The sequence below is a fragment of the Moschus berezovskii genome, chromosome 14 (assembly GCF_049115385.1).
Source record: "Moschus berezovskii isolate FMDL1 chromosome 14, NW_MosBer_1.0, whole genome shotgun sequence".
Taxonomy (NCBI): domain Eukaryota; kingdom Metazoa; phylum Chordata; class Mammalia; order Artiodactyla; family Moschidae; genus Moschus; species Moschus berezovskii.
The window spans coordinates 70,019,075-70,043,827 of NC_142473.1; the positions used below are offsets into that span (position 1 = coordinate 70,019,075).

At 40.3% G+C, this 24,753-nt stretch overlaps 1 protein-coding gene across 15 annotated transcripts in view; it reads left to right on the forward strand.

The window, feature by feature from the left end:
- CD44 (CD44 molecule (IN blood group)) overlaps positions 1–24,753 on the forward strand; it is a 91,792-nt gene that overhangs the window by 48,362 nt on the left and 18,677 nt on the right. For 2 of the 15 annotated variants that reach the window (XM_088843242.1, XM_088843244.1), the window contains exons 4-11: positions 649–717; positions 3,098–3,346; positions 10,584–10,709; positions 12,850–12,963; positions 13,434–13,550; positions 16,578–16,706; positions 18,170–18,307; positions 22,142–22,243. In XM_088843242.1, coding sequence (XP_088699368.1) covers positions 649–717; positions 3,098–3,346; positions 10,584–10,709; positions 12,850–12,963; positions 13,434–13,550; positions 16,578–16,706; positions 18,170–18,307; positions 22,142–22,243 — 1,044 coding nt within the window. Of the gene's footprint in view, positions 1–648; positions 718–3,097; positions 3,347–10,583; positions 10,710–12,849; positions 12,964–13,433; positions 13,551–16,577; positions 16,707–18,169; positions 18,308–22,141; positions 22,244–23,985; positions 24,076–24,753 lie in introns of all 15 variants that reach the window. The other 13 variants (XM_088843246.1, XM_088843251.1, XM_088843248.1 and 10 more) reach the window with 10 other exon arrangements.

The following is a 24,753-nucleotide window of genomic DNA, read 5'->3' on the forward strand; positions in this document are numbered from 1 at the left end:
CAGAAACTATACAGTTAGAAGTATTTTATTCAGAGTAGGCACTTGGGGGATTAGTTAAATGCATTAACTAATACATTAATAAAAAGACAAAAGATTGTTTTTTTAAAAAAACATTCCTACCAAGTAAGTTCTATGTGGATTATTATAGTCTTTAGAGTCTCATGCTGTTCAGTTGATAAATATATGATTGCATTTGTCAGCCAAGTTTTTCCATTGTTTCTGCAGATTACTGGGGTTACATGTGATTTCTTCATTATAGTTCATACATTTCTTTAATATATTTGCAGTGTTTCCCATGTATTTTATAATAACAAATTTCAAAAATAACTTCTAATGTATGCCTAAATAAAGACCATGTCTATCTTACTACCATTGTATCAACCAGCCTCCTATAATGCTTGGTATAGAGCATATACATTTGTTAATGAATGGATATGTTGGCGTGGGGAGCTTCCAAAGATGTATGTATGAAGTAAAAGTGAAAAATGCATCAGCAAGGTCAGGGAAGTTTCTAGGTGATTTGGTCAAGTTTAAGAAAATGATCTGGGATAAGTTATAGCAAAAGTCATCCTAATAAAGTGAAATGGACATCAATTCTGCTTCTCTTTTTTAGAGTTCTCATGTCTTTTTTTCTTTTCTACTTCATAGCTCCACCTGGAGAAGACTGTGCATCAGTCACGGACCTGCCCAATGCCTTTGAAGGACCAATTACCATAAGTATGTATCTCTTCTAACCTTGACTGAGTTTTTCCATTCTTGGGGAAAATACCAGGTGCATTTCTTGTTTCATATTTGAATGGAATAGCGCTCGTTTCCCTCATGCTAAAGACAGGGCTACAGTTCACTGTCCCCTTACCGCTGTGTGGGTTACCCCAGTGCATTCACTGTTCCTGAAACATCAGCCACCTGAGAACTGCTTTTACATTTTTTGGCATCTCTGTGGACACAGCACTGTCATTTACTTGATATTTTTCATTTATTTGACCCATTATTTTCTACTTAAAAAACATTAATGTAACTCCAAATGGAAAGCCAACACCTCTGGTCATAAGTAAAAGGTAACCTTAGAAATAAATATAAATGTAGGAAAAATTAAATAATGTTCTTAAATTCTAGCTGTTGAAGGCTCCAAGTCTGAGCCATGGTCCATTTCTCAGAGGCAGGGATTAATAGGTGTTAGAGGTAGGGACATTCTGGCCTCCCCCATTTTCTGTTTGATTCAATTGGAGTGTTTAAAAATGATAATAAGGGTGCAAACTTCCTGATACTTGTTTCAACGTTATTTACACTATGTCAACTGAAGATCTTCCCGATTATCCTGAGAAGTTGACACTACAGAAAACACAGTATTTCAGCCAGAACTTTCAAACAGGTCAGCTTGTTAACCGTGATCTGATTGCCTCTGAGCCTCATGTTTTGAGAAGTATGACAGTGATGAGGAGGCTGGATTTCTACCTCCTAAAAGCCAGACCCCTCGATGTGCAAGGTGACAGGAGTGGTCGTGGTGGCAGGGGGACAAAAATCATTCCTGGACCACACAGTCCCAGCTCCCCACAGGCTGGAAATTGCCCCCGGCCTGTACCTGACAGAGGAAGAGGGGACCGGCGACTGTGAAGTGCTCTGTCTGCGTCAAGCCTGGTTTAAATCCAAATTCTTTACAATCTGGATGATCTGAGCCTCAGTTTTCTCATTTGAGTAATGAATCAACATATAAGATTTGTCATAAAACTTAAAAAAAAACAATGTGATCCATGCCTGGCCCACAGTAGATTCTCAATAAATGCCCCATTTCCTTGGTCCCAACAGATCTCTCTCTCCATGTCCAGACCTGCTCAAGTGTGGTCCTATTTCTTTATCAGATTTCCATCTGAGATAAGGGTGCTTGAGAGTTTGGAGATTTTAAAATTGATATTTGATTAATAGTTCTGCTTGGACAAGACTCTTTAGTCCTGCCCGTGCCACATAGTAGAAAACCATTTCAGCTACATGCACACTTGTGCAGTGAGTGACTCGCACTTGAAGGCAGCACATTTAGAAGAGACCTATGAACGAAGCTCTTCTCACTCTTTCTCCTCATGTCATTCTAGTCATTTTCTTGTTTAAACCAAAGATTTTGATCTTTATATTCACTCCTGTGTCCTCATTTCAAGTTGAATTTCACAGATGGCAGAGCCTCTGTCAGTATTTCAGCATGCTGCTTTGTTAGTCAGGACTGGGGGTTTATTGAAACTGGAAACATTTTCTGCTTAGAAAGAAAATCTAATTCTTCATGGATTTGCAAACCTCAGGGGTATGGTTCCAGACCACTGCAATGAAGCGAACATTTCAATAAATTTGGGGGAGTTTCCAAGCACATATAGAAGTTACATTTACACTATACTATAATCCAAGTGTGCAATAGCATTTTTTTAAACAAATGTACATGCCTTAATTACTATCTTATTGCTAAAAACTGCTCACCATTATCTGACAATGAAGAGTTCCCACAAAACTTCCATGTGGAAAACAGTATCTGTGAAGCTCGATAAACTGAAGTCCTAATAAAGAAGTTATGTCTTGTATTCCCTGATAAGATTGATTGCCTCTTTGTCTCCTACTTTCTCAAAATAGATGGAATTAATAGCAACAAATATTACATGTACTTGAGAAGAAAGGGTAGGGACCAGGCAGGAGAATTGTTGTTTATTGAGCACCAGCTCTATTTTGAATACTAGGCTAAGCACTTTCCGTACAATGTATCATATAGCGCTTATAACAGAAGGTAGTCTCATTCCCACTTTACAGAGGATGAAACTGAAACTCAGAGGGTTGCCTACCTTGTCTAGAGCCACATAAAGCTGGGATTCACACCGGGGGACATCCAAGAACACCCTCTCCCCCGCCTTCCCACTTCCAGAGTGTGTGAGTGGGCAGGGAGGGTTCATCAGTGCATCAGTCACTCTGTCTTCCCCACTACAGATGTAGTTAGCCTCTGTTTTGCTTAATAAAGAAAGAAAAATAGCTCTGAAGTCACTATCTTACAAGATAAGCCACCGTCTTTCCAATAATCAGAATATATCAGCTGTCAGGTTCTGAAAGTGGCTCCTCTGTCTTCCAGCTATTGTAAACCGCGATGGCACCCGTTATTCCAAGAAAGGCGAATACAGGACTAACCCCGAGGACATCAACCCCAGCGTCATTAGCCCCAGCAGCCCTCCTGATGATGAGATGAGCAGTGGCTCCCCCAGTGAGAGAAGCACTTCAGGAGGCTACAGCATCTTCCACACTCACCTCCCAACTGCGTACCCGCCTCCAGACCAAGACAGCCCCTGGGTCTCCAGCAAGCCAGAGAATACCTCGGATACCAGTAAGGGGAATGAGTCACTGTGCTTTGCAATAGCGATTCGTTCACAGGGATGTCTCTGGTCTATCTGAGGGACGTGAACCCGTGTTGACAGCGTCTGTCTCTAGAAGGTGGTGCCATGATTTGGGGAGGTGGCCTCCTGCACTTGTCAGTGTGCTTTGTCATTGACTGCTACTGCTTACCAAAAAAAAATTTTATTTTTCTATCTCTAAGAAGTACCGTACCGGGAATTTTTCAGAAGAACGTCCCTTGTTCTCTTGTCCCAGAGAAATGGTGACAGTTGAGACCTGATAACACAAGCTAGTTTCGTTTTGGCATATTCCCTTCTTGTTTCTTACCCATTTATGGATAGAATTGTTTCCATAAAGTTGGGATCATAGAATATGCATACCATTTCATCTGCTGCTTTTTTTTTCCAGGTTCATTTTATACGTTTAGGTTTTAACTTGATTTATATTCCTATTGTTAATTGGGTAATAATTAGTCATACTCTACATTCATGATTTACTAAACAGTTCCTTTGTTTTTGGCCTAAGGGAGTGTATCTGAAGGAGTTATCTGATCAAATTAAATCTACTTATGGGTTTTCTATCGTCATACTTGCTTGGTTATGTGGGTAACTCACTCCTTTGGGACTGCTGGAGTGCAGCTGTGTAAGCTCTGCATTCAGTTTCTTTGGAGTTTGGCCCCGGCATTTTCACTTTCATTGGAAAGTGCATCTTCCTCCGGTCTTCTTCTCTGCTTCCCTCTTTGCTTTTCCCCTATGGTTTGTTTTAAAACAGGTTTCCAGATTGGCTGCGTTCCTTCTGTGGAGGATCATTCAAACTCAAACAGGCCTTCTGCCTCTTGAGCAGCTTTCCTAGTATGGTTTGGATCTTCTCTTCTGTCTGTGGCTCTCGGGGGTGGGGTGGGGTGGAATTCTGGTCTCCAGAGAGTGTGGCAGAAATGTCCTGGTTTGTCAGTGGTCAAGATGGGGCCCTTTTCTATTCTTCAGAAGCCAGGGCAGTTTGTCAGAGCACTGTGATTTAACGTAAGGTCACTTTCTTGATGGTGTTTTAAATTTCTGTTAGCAGCTTGCCGAGGGAGGGGTGCAGATAAAGCAGGGATCTGGTCATTCTCCAAAGATTCTCTGAAGCATTTCAAACGGCAGATATTTTCAAATTTCCCATGATTTCCTAGGTTATTGCTCTCTGGAGATTGCATCACTGTATTGTCTGTAATCCTATGAACAATCCTTTTTTTAAAAATTTATGTGTTTTAATTGGAGGATAATTACCTTACAATATTGTGATGTTTTTTGCCATACATCAACAGGAATCAGCCATAAGTATAACACATGTGCCTTCCATCCTGAATCCCCCTCTTACCTCCCTCCCCACCCTATCCCTCCAGGTTTGGACAACCCTTCTGGAGAGAAGCTTCTGCAAACCAAGCAGGTGGAGCTGCTAGTTACTTGCTCCTTCCTGAGCTCCCTGCCTTTCTAAAGTAACCACTTAGAAAGGTGTTCAGGGAATGCAGTTTTAGCAAAAGCAACAATTAGTGGTCTCAGCAGGAAGCAGATCAAGGCAGTCTTAAAGTACCATTTCCCTCCAAAGAAGAAAATCGAGACAAAATGTATCTTGTGGGAACCAGATGAAACTAACATTTAAGCTGCTAACAGCCTATAGAAAATAGTATCTCACATGTGCTTCAGGAAGGGCAATGAGCACATTTTATAAACATCCATGGCACATTCTTTAAGGACCATAGCTTTCCTGCCGTAGTCAGTAAACATATTTTTGAAGTCCTACTATGTATCAAGCGAGTCTAATGCTTGGGACCCAGTGGTAAACACCATTAGAAGGTAATATTGAGGAAAAGTAAGTTGACTCATTGGAAAAGACCCTGATGCTGGGAGGGATTGGGGGCAGGAGGAGAAGGGGACGACAGAGGATGAGATGGTTGGATGGCATCACCGACTCGATGCACATGAGTTTGGGTGAACTCTGGGAGTTGGTGATGGACAGGGAGGCCTGGCATGCTGAGATTCATGGGGTCACAAAGAGTCAGACAGAAATGAGCTACTGAACTGAACTGAAGGGTTAATAGCCTCGTCTTTCATTCAACCAGTATTTGAGGTCTTCTCTGAGCCAGACATTGCTCTGTTACTGGGGACTCAGAGGTGGACCTCCCTTCATGGAGCCTGTAGCCTGTACAGAAATTAAGGGAATGATTTGGTTAAGTATGTTTACTTAACTAAAACATAGTTTAGCATTTGGACTGAGAAAAGAATTGTGCTTTTCTCTTTCTAAAACACTTAGCTAAGTTTCAATAGTGTGGGAGGAGACTTATGTGTCTGGCTGAGTAAGTCCAGAGCCAGCCTGAGAGTCACAAGAGTGTTGTAGAATCCAGTATAGCAATGCTGAATAAATTAGCTCACATGAAGAAAGCTGTCAAAGAAAACAAGCAGGGCAGACTCGAGAACATAGCACTGATAAGTTCCTGAACAGATCATATTTTCCAAGCCCAGTGAGGAGAATCCCCAAGCCTCATAGCTATTGGACTAAGAGTTGGGACTTAGTGAGAGGGAGTGATAACAAAACCTCCCTAATGGATGCAGGAGGGCAGAGGTCAAGAGGAGGGCTGGCTGAGCACTGAGAAGTGCATCTTTGGCTTGTGTGGTTGAGTCCATCCTTAAGGGTCCTTGGTGGGTGGCAATAGGGAGAGCCAGTGAGAACGACCATCTGGGAAGCGTTTGACTTCCAGCAAGCCTTTTATTATAAATGTTGTTTTTGGAAGTGCCTTCCTGGAGGTATGTCATCAGCGTTTTTGCTGTTCGTGATCTGGAATCGTTTGGAATCCAGAAACTTAAACTAATTCAGGAAGCAGACTCTTGCCTTGGAACACTCTTATCTCCTTGTCTTCTGGGTGTAATTACATATATATGTATATTTATTATACGTATAATAACATATAATAATATATTTATTATTATTTTTGGTCTAGCATGGTCTACTTGTGTGGGGAAGATTGAAAAATCCTGCTGGCTAGGCGAGAGCTGTTTACAGTATCTACAACTCTCATACACCTCCTTTTCAGAAGACAAAAATAATGCCTATTTCTGTCCTGCTCTTGTATGTTTACTTCCTGTTGCTTTCTACCGGATGTACTAGAGGGAGAGGGTGGACAGAGTTCTGCGCCTTTAGTAAAGTTTCTGAGGTAAGAATGGGTTGTCTGCAGGTTTTCCAGGAGGGTGCCCAGGTTTAGCTGGGGCATCCGGCGTGAAATTGGCAACTGTCTCTCCAGTCACTTTTATGCGTATGTGTCCTTTGTAGCCCAGAACATATTGTGTAAGGAGTTGCCATTGAATGTGTATAGAGTTAAAGCTTTTAACCTAGAGTTCATGGGCTTCCAGTAGGCTCAATGATAAGCCGTAAGGTATTCAAGAGCCACCAGAAAAAAATATGCAAAACTTTGAAAATATGTATGTATAGGCTCCCTTTTTTGAGGAGAGCAGCCATAACTTCTATTAGATTTTCAAAGAGGCATATGACTCAAAATGATTTTTTAAAATCTCAACTGGCTTAGAGGTTTATCCTGATATTTGCCATTCTTCAGGGAAACAGACTGGACTCAAGTCCAACTTGAGAATCAAGTGGGAAATTTCAAAATTGCAAAATGGCAGTTATCCTTCCTCTAATTTGAATAGAATCCAGAATTACTCTAACTTGGGAAGTTTTTGTTTCCTTTCTGAAAACACATTCTGTATGAAAAATAAAAGTGACAGAAAGTGATAGATGGATTCTTGAGAACTCTTTATCTGATTTCAACACTTGGAATACACACCCTTTGCAAAGTTCCTGCTCAAGTGTAAAGCTTGACTTGAGATTAATGAATGTGGGCGGAACTTGGAAATGCTAGTTGTCATTACAAGCTTTCTCAGGTAAAATGACAAAAAGATCCAAAAGATACAAGCAAGCAACTCTGAAGATACTCCAAAAATAAATGAATGAAAGCGCTTCTATGAAATACTACATAGAAGGCTTCCAGTTCATAGCTGGGTCACCTAATCAAGTAGATATAAAATCTCTTTTCCATCACGGATTATTAAGTTACTACTTGAGTTTGTTCTGAGCCTGTATTCAGGGGGCTTTGAAGAATGAGTAACACTGTATGGATAAGCATACTGAATTTGCATTTCTGATGTTGTCCTAAGATTCTCATAGATTTGGGGAGCCTGGAAAGATAGAATCAGGCCTCAGTCTTCTCTAATCTTCATTCTATAATATATGCATACGTTTTATATAGATGGCACTGGGAGTAAAGTTTTTCTGGAAAGACCTCACTAAATGATGTTTTCATAATTGATCTGGTTTCTTCAACTTCGTACTCACACCACCATGCAGCAGCTCAGGAGCAATATAATTGGATATGGTTTTGATTTGGTAATTCACAGCCCTAAGACTCAGGATCAGATAACAACAGCAGTGACAGGTAAACTGTTAGGTCTCTGCATCTCTGTTGTCTTGAATGCCAAGCCTTCCAGTATTAAGGGAAAGAACCCTTTTATCATGTCACAATTTCCTATTGATGCTCTGCCACCATCCTTAGGGAGAACAGAATCTGGCACCATTTCGTTTAATAGAGAGGCCAATAGATCTGGGGACATGTCTGGATTCTGCTCAACGTCCTACTTGTTTTCCTTCTGGCAACATGCATCTAGAATCAGAATTATTTTTCCTTCAGATTTTTGATTAAGAGATTCAATCAGAAAACATCCCCTTAAAAGAAGTCTATTAGAAAATGCATACTCCTAGTTTCCGCTGATCTAATTAACACAGCCAATAATAATAACAGAGGAAAATATTGATTTACAGATGGAAAGTGTAGGCCCCGGACAATTCTGCTACCTCAACTGTAAAGTGTAATAAGTGACCTGTGCTTGATGTCAAAATCTAGGCTTCTGACAAGCTCCCTGGATGTTTGACTATTCATTCTAAGTAGCTATAAAGTGTTCTGATTTAAGGGTTTTTGTGGGAAAAGATTTCAAGTCTGTAACAATGGGATATTGTTAGCATATCTTCATTTACTAAATTTCGTTGATGGAGGATTATGACCATGTTTCAAAATAATTAGAACTTTTTTAATTCAGAAGAAGAGTTATAAAAAAGATCCTTTACATTTACTTAGCTTATAAGACTAAATAAACTGTGTTTTTTATTTTGACAAATATTCCTGTAAAGAAAGTAGTACTGATATTATGTTATGATTGCATATGATCGTGATTAAGATAACATTGGAGGGGTGGGTGAGAGATTGAATGCAGAATTTTTAAAAATGGTATTTTTAAATGTTTGCAAGGTTTATCTTCATCAGACAAATGTTGTGAAGGAAAAGGTCTTGTCAGTACTTCTCCTTGGGCCACTTCTGGTCTTTCTTGATAGCTAGAAAAAAGAAGTCTAATCTGCCTTACTGTTGTATCTGAGGATTTAATGATGGTTTCAGCCTCTCTGCTTGAACTTTTCTCAGTTTTTGTATCTACTGTTTTCTGGCACTAGTGGTAAAGAATTTGCCTGCCATCGCTGGAGACATAAGAGATGTGGGTTCGATCTCTGGGTTGGGAAGATCCCCTGGGGAAGGCAATGGCAACCCAGTCCAGTATTCTCACCTGGAAAATCCCATGGAGAGAGGAGCTTGGTGTGCTACAGTCCCTAGGGTCGCAAAGAGTTGGACACTACTGAAGTGGCTTAGCATGTAGCACTATTTTTTACTATTCTTCTGACACACATCATGGCTACAGAAATGGCAGTCTTTGGAAGTTTGCAATCAAGAAGATTCTGGCTTCCAGTCTTGTTAGTGAGATCATTGGGTCACTTCAGTTTGTCTTTCCTGATTGAGTATTCTGTTTTCAAAAACTGAGTCTCAAAATGTTCTGTTCTGCTTTGCAAAATCTAGCACTGATGTACAAGTAACCATGGGCAACGCTGTTTGGCAGTTTGGACTCTAACTGGAGAAAAGTGGAATGGCATCTCTTTCAGGCTTTCACCTCAGCTGTCCTTCTGCCACCTGTCTGATACTGTTGGGACTATGTCTCTGAGACTGCGGGCAGACCTATCACATCCTAAATTCTTGGAGGATGATATTGGTTGACCAAGATAGAGGGCTGGAATTCTGAAGAGCCGGATTTTAGAAGCACAGACTGTTACATGTGGTCGCTGTTCAGTTGCCCAGTTGTGCCCATCTCTTTTGGGAGTCCATGGACTGTAGCACACCAGGCCTCCCTGTCCCTCACCATCTCCCAGAGTTTGCCCAAGTTCATTTCCATTGCACTGGTGCTGCCATCCAGCCATCTCATCCTCTGACGCCCTCTTCTCCTCTGCCCTCAATCTTTCCCAGCATCAGTGTCATATGTGGAGAGGATCAATGTCTTGTTCAGTCAACATTTCTAATCGTCTAATCTTATACACAATTTCTCTGCAAAATGATCTTTCTGATAGTGAGGGATATAATACTTTCTGTAAAAGCTCATTGGTGGATAGTTCCGATTATCACCTTTTTATTTTTATTTATGTATTTATCTATTTAGCTGCACGGAGTCTTCCTTGTTTCACACAGGCTTTCTCTAGTTGCGGAAAGCGTGGGCTACTTTTGGTTGTGAAGTGAGGGCTTCTCATCAGTTTTCTGGCTGTATGCTAAAATAATGTTGGGAACTGCAGTGTAGCTTTCATTTACGTTCAGAGTTACAGTAATCAAATGCTAGATAAGATCGAACCTAATAGCTGGATGAATAGCAAATTGTGAATGCAACTGAGGGATTTTTAGAAATGATTGACATATGTTTAGATTCCAAGGTATTACTGAAGGTGGCTTAACACAACAAATTTAGGCCCGTGTGAAACTTTTTTATTCTCTTCTTGACAGCTTAGCTTTCATGGTGTATGCTTAATAATAAATACATCTGAAAGCATGGGGGAGTTTATCGGCCTTTTTCTCTTTTACTTCTTTGGTAAGGTTATGTCTATATTTATTCTTTTAACTTCCTTGAAAAGAGTATTCCATTGTAAAGATCATATCCAATTGTCTTTAGATCTATACATTAGCTTGAGACCAGAATATAACAATTGGGAGTATAGAAGTCAAATCTCTCACTTCTTTCTTATAATCTTGGGAGTTCAATATATGTTCTGTGCCTGTTTTTCTCCCTTTGTGAAATGGGTCACCTGGCATTCAGCTCAGCTACTAATGCAAGTCACCACAACAGGTACGGATTCAAGTATCATCTCAGCAGGCTGGGAGCCAACTGGAGAAAATGAAGATGAAAGAGACAGACGCCCCAGTTATTCTGGATCAGGCATTGATGATGATGAAGATTTTATCTCCAGCACCAGTAAGAATAATCAATTCCTATAGAACCGTCTGTGCCAGGCTTATCAGTTAATCTGAGTGATGCCCGATAGTATCTTTCTTGGGAAATAATTAATATGAGAAATGAGCATAAGCCTGTGATCACAGGTTAGTTAGTTATGCCTTGATGAGATTATGAAGGAAGAAACTTTTTTTTTTAAATGGAAGCCAAAATATCTTTGGAGGAGACATGGGGAAAATCTTTTATAAAATTCTTAATTCCTCATGTAGATCCTTCCTGGTTTGTTTATGTGTTAAAGCTGCGCTATAACATAACAGTGCCAATTATTAAAGACAAATAGTGAAGCCATTGCATCATAGTATCCAAGTTTGTGACAGTTAAAAAACTTTTTTTGAGAATAGAGATGGAAATTGAGTGGAAAAGTCCTTTAAAAAATCAAAAATTGGTCTAATACTCTGCCAGATAACTGAGTTTCCTATACTTACCTGTTCATGAGCTAAGATACTACTGAACGAGATGAGATTGCTGAAACTGACTCCATTACAGCTCTGCCTTTTTTTTTTTTAAGAGAAGATGTGCCTTTGGGGTGCTAAATGAGCTCTCTCAGGTCACCGAAGTCTAGTCTGTCCTATTTGAACCTGAGAGCTTCATCCCCAAAAGTATAGCATCCCAGGAGAAAGGGGTCCAAAAGAATAGCTTAGACCTGAAGGCATTTGAGTATATGACATCAGTACAACAAATACTTGAGGTGAACTATATGCTTTATATTTAAGCTGTATTCCTTAGCTGGACACCCCAGCAGACCTTAGAAACTAACAAGGGAGCTCTCTTTAGTAACTTCAGAAAGAATACCAAATACCCGCTAAACACTGGAGCTTTACTATTATACTGTCTGTTGGGTTCAGGATATAGCCATGTCTTCTAGGTTGGACATCGGGAAAGATGTGGTCTTGATATTGAGAAACTAAACCCTCTTGAATGGCAAGCCAAACAGATCAACCTGAAAATAAATTGTACGCTCAGGCTCCAGGGGGAACTTCCTCGATATTGTTTTGTCTCTGTGGCATATTTTTCCATTTCAGCTCACTTTTCTTCTTGGCACCTATGCACTTAATTGAGCTGGATGCCCACCTTCTTCTATTGGGGTATGATAACTGCCAGTTTGTCATACTAATTGAGAATGTAGTTAATGATTTTACTTGATTTTATTAACTTGTGAAATAGAATCCAATAGTAGTATCATTCTGAAAAGAGTTTTGTATTATTTGGGTATCAAAATAAAGTTTGAAAGAATTAGGTTGGATTTGCAAATAACCTTTCCAAAAGACGTTGATTCTGATTTTGTCATGATTCTTCTGTCATGTGCATCTCTTCTTCCAGCCCTGTCATGTTTGGGGAGGACAGTATCAGGGCAGTGGTGGATGTCTGCTTCTTTTTATTTTAGGGGAGCTGCTGCCATGGTGGTTGGTTACCTACGGTTTTTCCTACTAAATGTATGCATCTTGGTTTTCTTTTCATTGGCTGTGAATGGCTTGCTCATGAAATGTTCTGTACTTGATGAGAATTTCTGAGGTGTTTGCTAAATATTCAGAAATACATAGCTCATCACATGGCTGTTCCTTTGAATCATCTATAGGAAAGCTCTGGCTGCTCAGGGTGTTTCTTACCCCATAATGCTAGTAACAAAGTAAAGTGGTCATTATGGTGTAACTTTCAAGCATCTGCTCTTCAGCTCGAGCATCTTCTTGTAAGCACACCTGTCAGCGTTAGAGATTCCTTGGGTTTTCAAGTGCAGAGGGTTTTTACAAACTGCATGGACACGCAAAGCGTTGACGTCTTTGGTTCTTCTCGGTGGAGGGCTGGTGTTTTCAAAGCTGTCCTTCCTCCTGCTGCAGCTTTTTTGGCTGCTTTCTCCAGAAGATCTCATGTTCTGACCTCCACGTGTTCTCTGACAGAATGCGAAGAACACTGAGATACTTAACAGTATGGCTGAGTCAAGCTGAAGTCACTCTCCGCTGTCCCTTCGTTTCTACTCAACCATCTATACAGCCTGGTATAGATGAATGACTCTGTAGACTACAGAAGGGAGAAATGTACAAAACAAATGGTGAAGCCTCAAGAAATAACGTTCTCCTAATTACTTGAATCATCATTGTCACAGTTTCAACCACACCGCGGGTTTTTACCCACCCACAACAGAACCAGAATTGGATCCAGAGAAACCCAGACCATTTGAATCCAGAAACATCACTTCAGACAACCACAGGGATAACTGGTAATGGGTTACGCGTACTTAAAGATTTTTTTTTTCCCTTAAAGTCTTTGGTGCTGCAAATGTCAATTGTCAGGACACAGTGGGGAGATTTAGTTAATATCTCATCACAAGTGAACTTTCATGAGGATACTCCATTCAGCTTGAGTCATTTGTCAATTATATCATCTGGGCATAAGATATTTTACGTTGCTTCTTTATAAAATTGAACATGTTAAAATGGTGTGGAGTGCTGCCCTTGACAAAGTGATCACAGTGGCATAACAGGTAATCATTAAGAAATTCTATGCACTTTGGCTTTATCTTGGGAGAGATTAGTGAAGTCACCCAAAAGTATTAAGAGTTGATGCTCAGAGGTACTATTTAGGCATTGAACCATTAGATGGCATGTACTTTAATGGAAAAAAAAAAAACATGACCATCAAAAACCGATTGATAAAAAGTCACAATGTATATAACCATCATCACGACAGATGTGGACAGAAGTAGCACCGGTGCTTATGGAGAAAGCTGGACCCAGGAACCACACTCTTCTCTCAGTCACTTTGGGTATCATGATGAAGAGGAGACCCCGCATTCTACAAGCACAAGTAAGAAGGATGGCAATCAGCAGTTCTGGTTTAGTTGAGTAGCGAAGTCACTCCAGAGAGTAGGGAAAAGACATTGGCAACATCTTCTATCTCCACATAGTAATTTCTTTTATCCCCAGAGCATAAAAAGCTGCCAGATCTGCACATGGTTTCTTAGAAATTGGAATTAAAAATACTAACTTGTCAAGATGCCCAAAAGGTGAAAATGTTTAAAAATATCTAAGATGCAGTTTTTTGTGTTAAAGATTCCCAGAGGTTCCATGTGGTAGTTTGTGTGTTTTTATGGAAATGTCTGAAGGAGAGTGTGTTCTTTTGGTGCTTAGTAGTGGCATGTGGAAAGAAAGTGTGACAAGTGCAAGGATCTTTGGAACTCTGTTTTCTGTAAAGATCTTTGATAAATCCAGCTTCTTTTTCACATTCTATTTCTCACCCCATTGTAGAAATACCTCCCTTGTATTCTTGGGAGGAAAGACAGTCACTCAGATGGTCTATATTTGAATCCCTTGACTGTTCTTTTTCTGTTTTTAAGCTCAGGGTAATTTGGGGGAAGGCTTTGATGCTGTTATTTTTACTTATGTGCAAACATCTCAGGTTTCCTAAAGCAATTTCAAGTCTTTCTAGGGGCCTATGAGGATAGCACAAAAAAAGAAGTAAGTGTATTCTCTTCTTTTTTTTGTCTCTCTCTCAGAGAGATGACTATGATATTTGGTATAAAAGAAGCTTTAATTTAGGGTAACAGCTTGTAGCATTATAGAAATTATGATTCAACCATGGTTCTTACAGCCTTAAACACTCCAAAAGCAAAAAATGTAAGAAACAATCACTAAAAGCCAAAGGAGTTTGGGAATCCATGGTTTGAAGATGTCTTCAGACAACAAAAGAAACTTTCAGACATCAGCTAGGACTGAATAGATTAGGACTGAACATCCTGAGCAGTGTGACCTTCCCTGGTGGCTCGGACAGTAAAGAATCTACCTAATGCGGGAGACCTGGGTTTGATTCCTGAGTTGGAAAGATTCCCTGAAGAAGGAAATGGCAACCCACTCCAGTACTGCCAGTATTCTAGCCTGGAGAATCCCCATGGACAGAGGAGCCTGGTGGGCTAGGTCCATGGGGTCGCAACTAAGCACAGCACAGAGCATTGTACTGAATACACCCAACAGGCTTGCATCTCATTATTGACCACAATAGATTTGATATACACATGAGGATTATGGGCTGAGTTAACAAAGAGTCTAATGAAATAAGAAACAGAAATAAGAGAAATAGAAATAAGAAACAGAAATTTCTTCTGTACACAATGGGATTCTGTACCAGTCTCTTTGGGTCCTAATAGTTTATTTTAGAAATTATTAAGATAGTTTGTACCTAAAAAGCAGAAAACTATTCCTAAGAGGCTGGGAATTAATGAGCCTATTGTCAAAAAGCAGTGGGGGAGGGGCATGATTACTGGAGGGTAGCTGAAAAACAGGACATAACAAAACTTAACAAAGTGGCAGCTGCTTCAGCGATTCTTTTATGGGGACTTGCAAAACATTAAGTGATTCTGGCTGGCGATTTCTAGGCTTTATCAAAAAAACATCTACAGCTTCTAGAAGAGAGTCAATCTTTGCATTTGCAATGGAAATCCTATAGTCTGCTAACCCATTATGTTGAAGACAACAGAGGGTTACTGGCTATTTAAAGGATCATTGTGTTTATAAAGATAGTGTTAGAAAGAGTATAGAATAGTGTGTGCATTTTTTTCTTTTTCTTTTCTTTTTGACTTTAAGCAGTTTATGTTTGGGTTAAATTTTCTTTGTTTTTTTTTTTTTGGTAATTACATCCAGTGTTTTTTCTAACTTCATTATTTGTCAGGAGGTAGTGATTTAATCAGGGGGAGGTAAAATTTAAGATTTTTATTTTTTTTTCCCTCCCTCTGGATAACCAGTTAACTTCAGGAATGTTTTGGCCAATGCAAGGGTAAAATGAGGGCAATAAATTTTATTTTTTTAATGTCTTTGCTGTTGTCAAGTCACACACATTATTTTCTAAAATAATGAAATAAGCTAGTTTTACAAATTGCAGACTGTACTTCAACCTGGCAAGTTTATACAGTCTTTCTTTTTTTATCGAGGTATAGTTGATATACAGTATTTAACACACTCCGATTTTCTTGATGAACAGAACTTCAGTGTTAGTCACATTGGATGAAAATGTCAATGACTTATTGATTCTTCCCAAAGGCACCCTGATACAATTTTATTTCATTCATTTTGTCTTTTTTAAAACTAGACAATTAAAACATTGAGTGCTTGAAATTTTAAGCCTGTCACACACTCTTACAATGCCAAACACTGGTTAGAAAGGTTTTAATAATGTCAAACATTGGCCAGAAGAGTTTTCTTCCACTGAATTAAATTTGTTAAAACGTGATTTTGACAATTTTAGATGCTCCACAGACATAACCTCATAATATGTCAGTGGAATAGCATCTCAGTCATTCCCAGCATCTTTCATGCGGGGCACATGCATTGCTGGTACATTTCCAGTGTGTGAGATGTTGAGTCATGTGACCACTATTCAAGAAGGCTTTCTACTAGGCTGATCTCATCATGGATTGTTATATAATATACTCCTCCCCCTAAAATCACTGAAGGCAAGAGGTTAATTTTTTGAATGAACAGTTCCTTCAGACAGGGTATGTGAGGCCATGAACTCTAGTAAAATAAGAATAGTACTAGAAATTCATAGACTATTATCTAGTTATAACTTTGTGCCGATCTGGCTATGTGATTTTGAGGAAATCACAACTTCTTTGGGCCCCAGTTTTCTCACCTGAAAGACTAAAGGATATAGACTAAAGTCTAAAGACTAAAGGCCGTCTGATTTATAATATCCTTTTCAGAGTTATCAGTGGTCTCTCTCTTTCTTGCTGTCCCTTTCTGCCTCCTGTCCCACCTGTATATGCGTTTAAGGTAGAAAGCTATGTGTTGGTAAGGAAAGTAATTGAACAGTAACAGCTCACCATTGACATTCTTCTCACAGCCCAGGCACCCACTACTAGTACAGCAGAAGAAACAGCTACCCAGAAAGAGCAGTGGTTTGAGAATGGAAGGCCTGGGGAATATCCCCAAACGCCAAAAGAAGACTCTCATTCAACAGCAGGGACAACTGGTAATGCATGGTTTCACAGGCAGACTTGGGTGAAAATTTCCTCGGGTGTTAAATGCTGGGCCTTGAGAACAGTGAACAAGAAGAATCAGAAAGAACTGTCACAAGATGTTACAGTCCCTTAATCAATGACCATGTAGTCATTGATGGTCTAATAAATCCCCTGAACAGAAATGGACACAGGCGCAGAAGGGAGACACCAAGAATATGTCCTTGCATGTGTCACTTTCGGATCTAATGTCGGCATCCCCTGGGGAGACTGTAGAGGAGACTCTGATCGTATAAAATACTGCCTTTTCTTTTGTAAGGGAATCTTCTCCATGATGTGGGTCCAGGCTTTACAACACAGTTCTATAAAATACTGGGCTTGTTAGAAGGAGGCTTTTGGTCAGAAAAACCTCAGTAGTTGAAGAAATGGAGCCAGACATTTTGAGACAAACACCTGTCTGGTGTTGTTTGGCCTTTTGTCATGTTTATTTGGAGATTTCTCCTTGAATATACAATAGTTTCTTCTTAAGTTAAAAAAAAAAACACCAAAAACCTCTATACTTGAACTGTGGAATTGGGGAGATTGGAGTCAAATCTTGTCATCTCTTGTCATCACTTGTCATTTCTAAGCGTTGCCTGATAACTTCACTCTGCCAGCTCCTATGCATGTGTGACAGAAGCCTTGAAATGCATCCTATCTAGTAAAAGAATGTGAATTCCATGTCTTTACTTGATAGCAGTGGGAAATAGGCCTGTGTTTTCATTTGCAATATAGAATATAGCGCATGATTTTCTTCCAGCATGTGGCAGCTTCTGAATTCATAGCTGTCAGAGTGATGGATTCAGTGACTGGCTATATGGTGTGGTTGTTGCCAAGGGGCCACTATTGTCATCTTTTCTACCTCTGCGTCTTCATTGGCTCACAATGAAGCCAAAGCACGTGCTGCATTCTTATGTCACTTGTGCCATAAATCTCATTGTTGGGTGGTAATGCTTCTAATGGAGTCCATTCATGCTTTTGAGATGAATGGCATTGACTTTCCTGTCTGTCTGGGGGGTGGGGAAGCTGTTACCTGAGTGCTTCTCGACATCACTACTGGCCTCACGTGCATTTCACCGGGATGTGGTTGTCTAGGAATGATATCATGTGTTTGGACTCCTGCACTTCCTCCTTCCAGGGATGGTGGCAACATGGTGTGGGTGAAGAACTATTTCTCCTCCATCTTTACTATCTCTATCACTTCTCATGTACCCACTAGAGAAGTTATTAATGCTTTTGCATCCTCTAGTTCACATGCTGATTGCTAGGGAAAATGAGCATCTGCTAAAACATTCTGCATTTATGGAAATTCCCGGCCCTCTACACCCAGAAGACGGTTTCATTGTCTTGAGTAGAGAATATAGTCTTAAAAAAAAAAAATCAGTGTATCCCTGGCCAGATGTCAACTAACACTCTGATAATTGCTTAAACTGCATAGTCACGACAGCCTCAACGCATGTCAGCCATCCACATCAAAGGGTGACAACGCAGAACCAAGAGGACAGTTCCTGGAGTTACTTCTTCGACCCAGTCTCGCATCCAGTGGGGCGAGGTCATCAAACAAAAGGAAGGATGGGTAATAATCTCTGAGCTCTTTTATATACTATGTTTTAGAAAGCCACCAAATGGCTGTTTTCTTGGAAGTATCCCTTTGGCTTTAGACCAGTCTGCTTTCCTGAAGAACTTTGTTTCTTCCAAAATTAGTTTTCTTAATAAGACTGATATGCATATACATCTGAATCTGAGGTCCTGGGCAAGAGCGGAGAATTTGGCAGGTGTGTAAAGAAGGATTAGTCCTAGAATGATGGGAATGGAAGTCATTTTCTCTGAAGAGGAGCAAGCAGTCTTAAGATTTCTTTTCCATTTACTTCCAAGTGCAGGGTTTTAAAGAGAATGAAGTGATAGATCCAGTGACTGTTTCCATTATAGATCCATGATAAAACTTGTCTTTGGTAGAGAAATGTTAGAGGTCAAAAATTCCAAACAAGTAACTAAAAGACTCCAGAAAATTGTGTGAATTACTCTTGGAAATTTAGAAATAAAATACACTACTCAGTGACTTAGGATTTGCACCATCCTTGGCCCTCCATAAATGTTTGTGAATTTAAAGCATGGACAGCTTTTATACAGGATGGAATCATTATTTTCTTAATTAGCATTCTTATTTACCTATTGGAGAAGGAAATGGAAGCCCACTCCAGTATTCTTGCCTGGAAAATCCCTTGGGCAGGGGAACCTGGTGGGCTACAGTCCATGGGGGTGGTGGTGAGTCAGACATGACTTCGTGAGTAAGCAGCAATTTACCTATACTCTATTCAAAAACAGAATTAAACAAGAGAGAGTGAGCAGAAGACTAGCTGGAGCTCTGCAACAGTGGAAGATGATTATTGTATTTGACAAAATTTTAAATTTAAAAGAAATATTTCCTTTATCAGAACCAGGTGGCAACTTTCCTGAGAGAATATGTAAGAATTGGTGGCAAGTGGTGCCCCACTTTTCCTAGCATTTACCAAGGAGAAGAATCCATGTTCCACACTAAATCCATGAATAGAATTATGCAATTTTATTAATTTTTTAAAATCTAGCAAGATGTCTTGATCACAGACATGTAAAATTCCACAGAGGAAGATCAACCAAGAGAACAAATTTGGTGATATGAATTTTCAGCCATAGTTTCAAATATATTTTTTGGAACCAAACTCCCAAGGGTATGCACTGCACAGGACTTATTGAAATGAGTTCTCAGAATGTAATATAATGTCTCTCAGTATTGAGTTAAGCAAAGTTATCTCCAAAATGAATCTGATAGTTTCTGTGGTCTCATTTCTCCAGAACATCGTAACTATGTCATACCCAAATATTAGTGATCATATATCCTTTAAAGTATAACTATATTAAATATCTGCTAATGTAATTGTACTCTGTGTTCAGTGCATTATGAAGACACACAATGTGCAGTTAATTTATGGTCCATGTTCTTAAGGTAGAGCTTCCCATGGGGCGCTAGTGGTAAAGAACCCACCTGCCAATGCGAGAGATATAAGAGACGTGAGTTTGATCCCTGGGTCAGAAAGATCCTCTGGAGGAGGAAGTGGCAACCCACTTTGTGTTCTTGCCTGGAGAATCCCATGGACAGAAGAGTCTGGTAGGCTACAGTCCATAGGGTCGCAAAGAATCAGACATGACTGAAGCGACTTAGCAGGCACATGCATGCTCTTAAGGAACTTAAAAGTTAGCTAGGATAACAGCTTCAAAATAGATCTAATAGTATCTAGACATAAGTAATAGATGTCAAATGAACATTGCTAGCGATAAACACAAAGGAAATTCTGAGGATCCCTTGGAGAACCTCAGAGAAAGGTAGATTGGATCTGGTTTTAATGGCAAGCCACTCCAGTACTCTTGCCTAGAAAAATCCCATGGATGGAGAAGCCTGGTAGGCTGCAGTCCGTGGGGTCGCTGAGGGTCGGACACGACTGAGCGGCTTCACTTTCACTTTTCACTTTCACACATTGGGGAAGGAAATGGCAACCCACTCCAGTGTTCTTGCCTGGAGAATCCCAGGGACGGGGGAGCCTGGTAGGCTTCCGTCTATGGGGTCGCACAGAGTCGGACACGACTGAAGTGACTCAGCAGCAGCAGCAGCAGCAGCGATAAACACAAACGAAATTCTGAGGATCCCTTGGAGAACCTCAGAGAAAGGTAGATTGGATCTGGTTTTTGAAAAATGGAAAAATCTGGTTAGTCAGAAAGGAAGATGGGGAATTTTTTTTTTTTTTTTTTTTTAAGGAAAGAAACATATAAGGAGAGGTTTACAGGAAAGAAAGCCAAGGAATGAATTTGGCAGAGTTGGTGGATCCATATGTCACAAAGAAAGATGAGTGTGAATGGTGAGGTTGGGGCCATCATGTTCTGTGGCTGAAGTGCCGCGTGTAGACGCAAACACGCATTTTATGCACATGGTGGCTGGAGGTTCTGATGATACCCGTTGTGGAAAACCAAGCCAGTGAAAGAGCTTCAGAATCAATATTGTCTTCGTATTGGTGAACAGAAAGGGTTTTCATCAAATTGATGATGTCAAAAACGTTATAATTGGCTTCAACCATAGAATGGTGTCACACCTCTTAAAGGATTCTACTTATAAAAGGAAAGATGAACAAGAGTGTCTAGAACCATCCGCAGGCTGGAGTTTTTCTGGGAGAATATCCATTTGGGGTTTTGATTTGGATTAGCCAGACTTTCCTCTTTTTTAGTGATTACTACTACTACTATTATTTTAAAATAATAGAGTCAGCCACATTTTGTTCTATAAAGACCCTGATGTGCAATAGGAAGGCTACAGTGTAGATGTGGGCCAGTGTTCCCCTCTGGAGTCATTTGGAACAGATTAACTCTCCCCAGAGGCAGCAGTGTGGGTGGACTTTGAATCCGAGAATCGGCAATAGTGATGGTGTTTATGGCTTGTGTGGCCTCGAGACTCGTTATTTCAGCAGAATTGGTTTGTGATAGTTACTAGAAACAGCTTCTATAACTATTTCAATGAAATATCTATGTCGTTCAACATTATACACGTTACATTCCAGAGACATCTCCTGTGTATGTGTATGGGAAGAGGGACTCATTGATATCCAGCGCTTCTTACTCTTTGCCCTAGAAATCCCCGTGGCTTCCATATAGATAGTATGGGATGATGATTTTATTTGTGCTTTCAGTTCATGAAGCAAAAGAGGAGAAAATGAGGGAAGAGGACTGTAATAACATTTTTTTTTTTTTTTGCCAAGTCAAGAGGATGTGACAGAATGGTGCCTGGACCAGCGCACTTTGTCTTTTATCTACATGTCAGATCACTGGCTCCCCCCGTGTCTCAGCAGTAAACAATGCACCGGCCAATTCAGTAGACACAAGAGAGGCGGGTTCGATCCCTGAGTCGGGAAGATCCCCTGGAGGAGGGCATGGCAACCCACTCCAGCATTCTTGCCTGGAGAATTCCGTGGACTGAGGAGCCTGGTAGGCTACAGTCCATAGGGTCGCACAAGACAGAAGCAACTGAGCATGCACTCATGCATAGATCATTTGTATAGAACAGAACAAGTCACACGTGGGTTATATTTCTGTCTCTCTGCAAGGCTTAGGAGGCCCATCATGTACTCATTTAGTATCCTTCCAGACTCAGCAAAAAACAACCAAGATTGTAGCTTTGATACAACTCAGCCTTTAAATGAAAGCCAGTTACTTCTTGGGAGGCCTTTTGGAGAAACGATCATTTATTTCAGTTCTGGAGACATGAATCAGTATCTGCTTTCTTTCCTCTCATGCAGGTTTGAATATAAGAGTTATTTATCTCTAGACCAGAAATGACCTTCAGAAGCAGTTAGAAAATCAAGCAATAACACTGATTTAATTCCTTCAGATACAGAGACCAGCCCTAGTACAACGCTTCAGCCTTCTGCAGATCCAAACACGAGTTCGGTGGGAGACTTGGACAGGACAGGACCTCTCTCAATGACAACTCGTAAGGATAAAGACACTCAGCCTCTTGACCTGTATTCTTGCTTCAGCCCTTGCTTTCCTTGGCCCTGATGCAGGGCTTGGTGGTGGTAGGGCTCATTCAGTGCTGTGTAGTTCAGCTCAACTCAGAATATCAAATCTGTCCTCCTTCTCTTTATTTTCTGGGTGGTTCTTTAAATCTGATTATACCTTCATTTGTGGTGCTTTCTTCTTTCACTTTATGTTAAAAAGGAACAGGATGTGGGACTCCATTCCACTTGATTTTCCTGCTCTGAGTAGTTATGTTAGTGAAATTCAAGACCATAGCTAGGGTAGTGGTATCTCTCTGTTTTAACTGACCAGTTCCTTTTGAGTCCCATCTTTCAATCAAGGCAGAAGAGGGGTAACATTTTTCAGTGGTTGTAAAAAAATGTTTTGGGGCTAGATAATCACAGAGAGTAGGGGAATCACATTAGGCCGTTGAGGAGGATCAAGACAATTTTTTGACAATTGACATTGGTGGCAGGGCCCTGGGAATAAAAGAAGAACATTTGCTCATATCGCTTCCTGTCACTAAACATCTGGCAGAAACAATGCTAAACTTCTAGTTGCCTTAACATCCACCATAGGTGCAGGGCTATCCCAGAGATCAACGTAAAGTCATTCATAATTTCTTGACAGAATATTCAAGAAATCCAGAATTAACGAGGGCCTCATTTCACTGCCTGCTATACATACTGGGCAGAGTCTTTTCATGTGAGCCCTCTCAGGCAAAGGGAAAAATCAACAAGTATGTGTGCATTGTCATGAATGTAAATAACCCAGCAACCAGGCATCAAAGGAGGTGCAAATAAGCCTAAAAATGGTCCCTGCCAATGAAGGGTCTTACAGTCCTACTTTGGGTCCCTGTTGATTTTTGTTCTGTTGTTGGGTTTGGGATTTGTTGACTGGCTTTCTCCTGGTTATGAAAATTACTGGGTAGTGGACATGGTTTAGCGGTAAGCTCTGTGGTGTGCTTGCACCTGTAACTCTGAGGGCAGTCCTTTTCTTAGAAGAACACAAAATAAATGAACTGAAAACAATGAAAACCATTTCACATATGGGCAATGGTTCAACCAGAAATTGATATGTATCAGTAAGGGCCCTGTATTTGCCCAGACAAGCGTTTCCTGGCCTTTCAGTGCATTGATAAGAATTCTCATCCACAAATGAGGTCAAAAAGCTAATCATGGAGTACAATAGTGACTTAAGTCTTTCCTTGTGTAAATTTGATCCGAGTTACTTGAGGTGGTTATTCTAGATGAACTTCTTCCTCTTTTGTGGTTACAGGTATACTACCTGCTCTGCTGGTGTTTATTTTCCCTGTAGTCACACTTCTTGACACACAGTGAAGTTGCTCTTGATGGCTGATAGGAGCACCGGGATTCAAGCATTCCTTTTTCTTTGTCTCTGTGTTTTCTGGTTTTTCCTGAGTGACAGGAAGCAATGCTATAATTGGGCCAGGATGATCCAGGGTGGACAAAGTTTTGGTTTAGATTTCATCTTGGCACTTCACCTTGTTTATTATACAGAAAAACAAAGCCAGCTAAGGGGCAAAGCAGAATTCTGTTGTGCATTTCTTTCAGTCAGAGGAGAATGGCATGCAAACATCTTGGTATTCCTATGTACCTACCCATCTGACTGTATCAGATCCTCCCTATCAGCAGATAACAGAGGATTTGTCTCATGGCCCCAAATTAACACTGGACTCATCCCTCATTGAAACAGAGCAGAGTGATACTCACAGCTTCTCTGCATCACATGGCGGCTTAGAAGAAGACAAAGGCCACTCAACGACTGCTGCTCCAACATCTATCAGTAAGGACTCTAAAGCCCACGTGGCTTCAGCTGTTGAAAAGAAATCAATAAATCATGGGTGCTTTTGCAGTGTCTTTGGTGGAGGTGCATCAGTTGCCTGTTGTCATGCTGTTACCCCTGATCAGAAGGTGTGGCTGGTGACAGTTCTTTGACTTTTCTGCTTTGTAGATCTCTTAGAAGCCATTGTATATTAAATGCAATTATATTTTCTTAATCTTCAAGTTTGGGTTTCTTAAACCCTAGAGTTAGTGACTTTGTGTGATTGGGTGGAAAAATCTGAATTATAGCACTCTCTATTTTCCTTGCATTAATACTATTATTTTGCCATTTATCCTCTGGACCACAAATCAGGTGACCAAGAAGCAGTGCAAGGAAAGGAAAGAATAATCAAAGTCTCTCATCTTTGAAACTTTGCATTTGCTATTCCAATCGTACAGCTTAATTTTGCCTTTCAATTCAGTAACATGTTTTTTCCTCTTCATCAGCAGTGGGTTCAGTTGAGTGAGAACTCAAGATTATGTAGTACCCAAGTTTCAAGGTAACAATTCTAGAGGCATAAACCGTATTTGAATAACCCAGGCAGATATTCCAATGAATGTCTCTTCTAGATATTAGGATCACCACTCTCTTCCACTGAATGACGTCCAGATGGTATTGACTGCAAAATATTGATTCTGT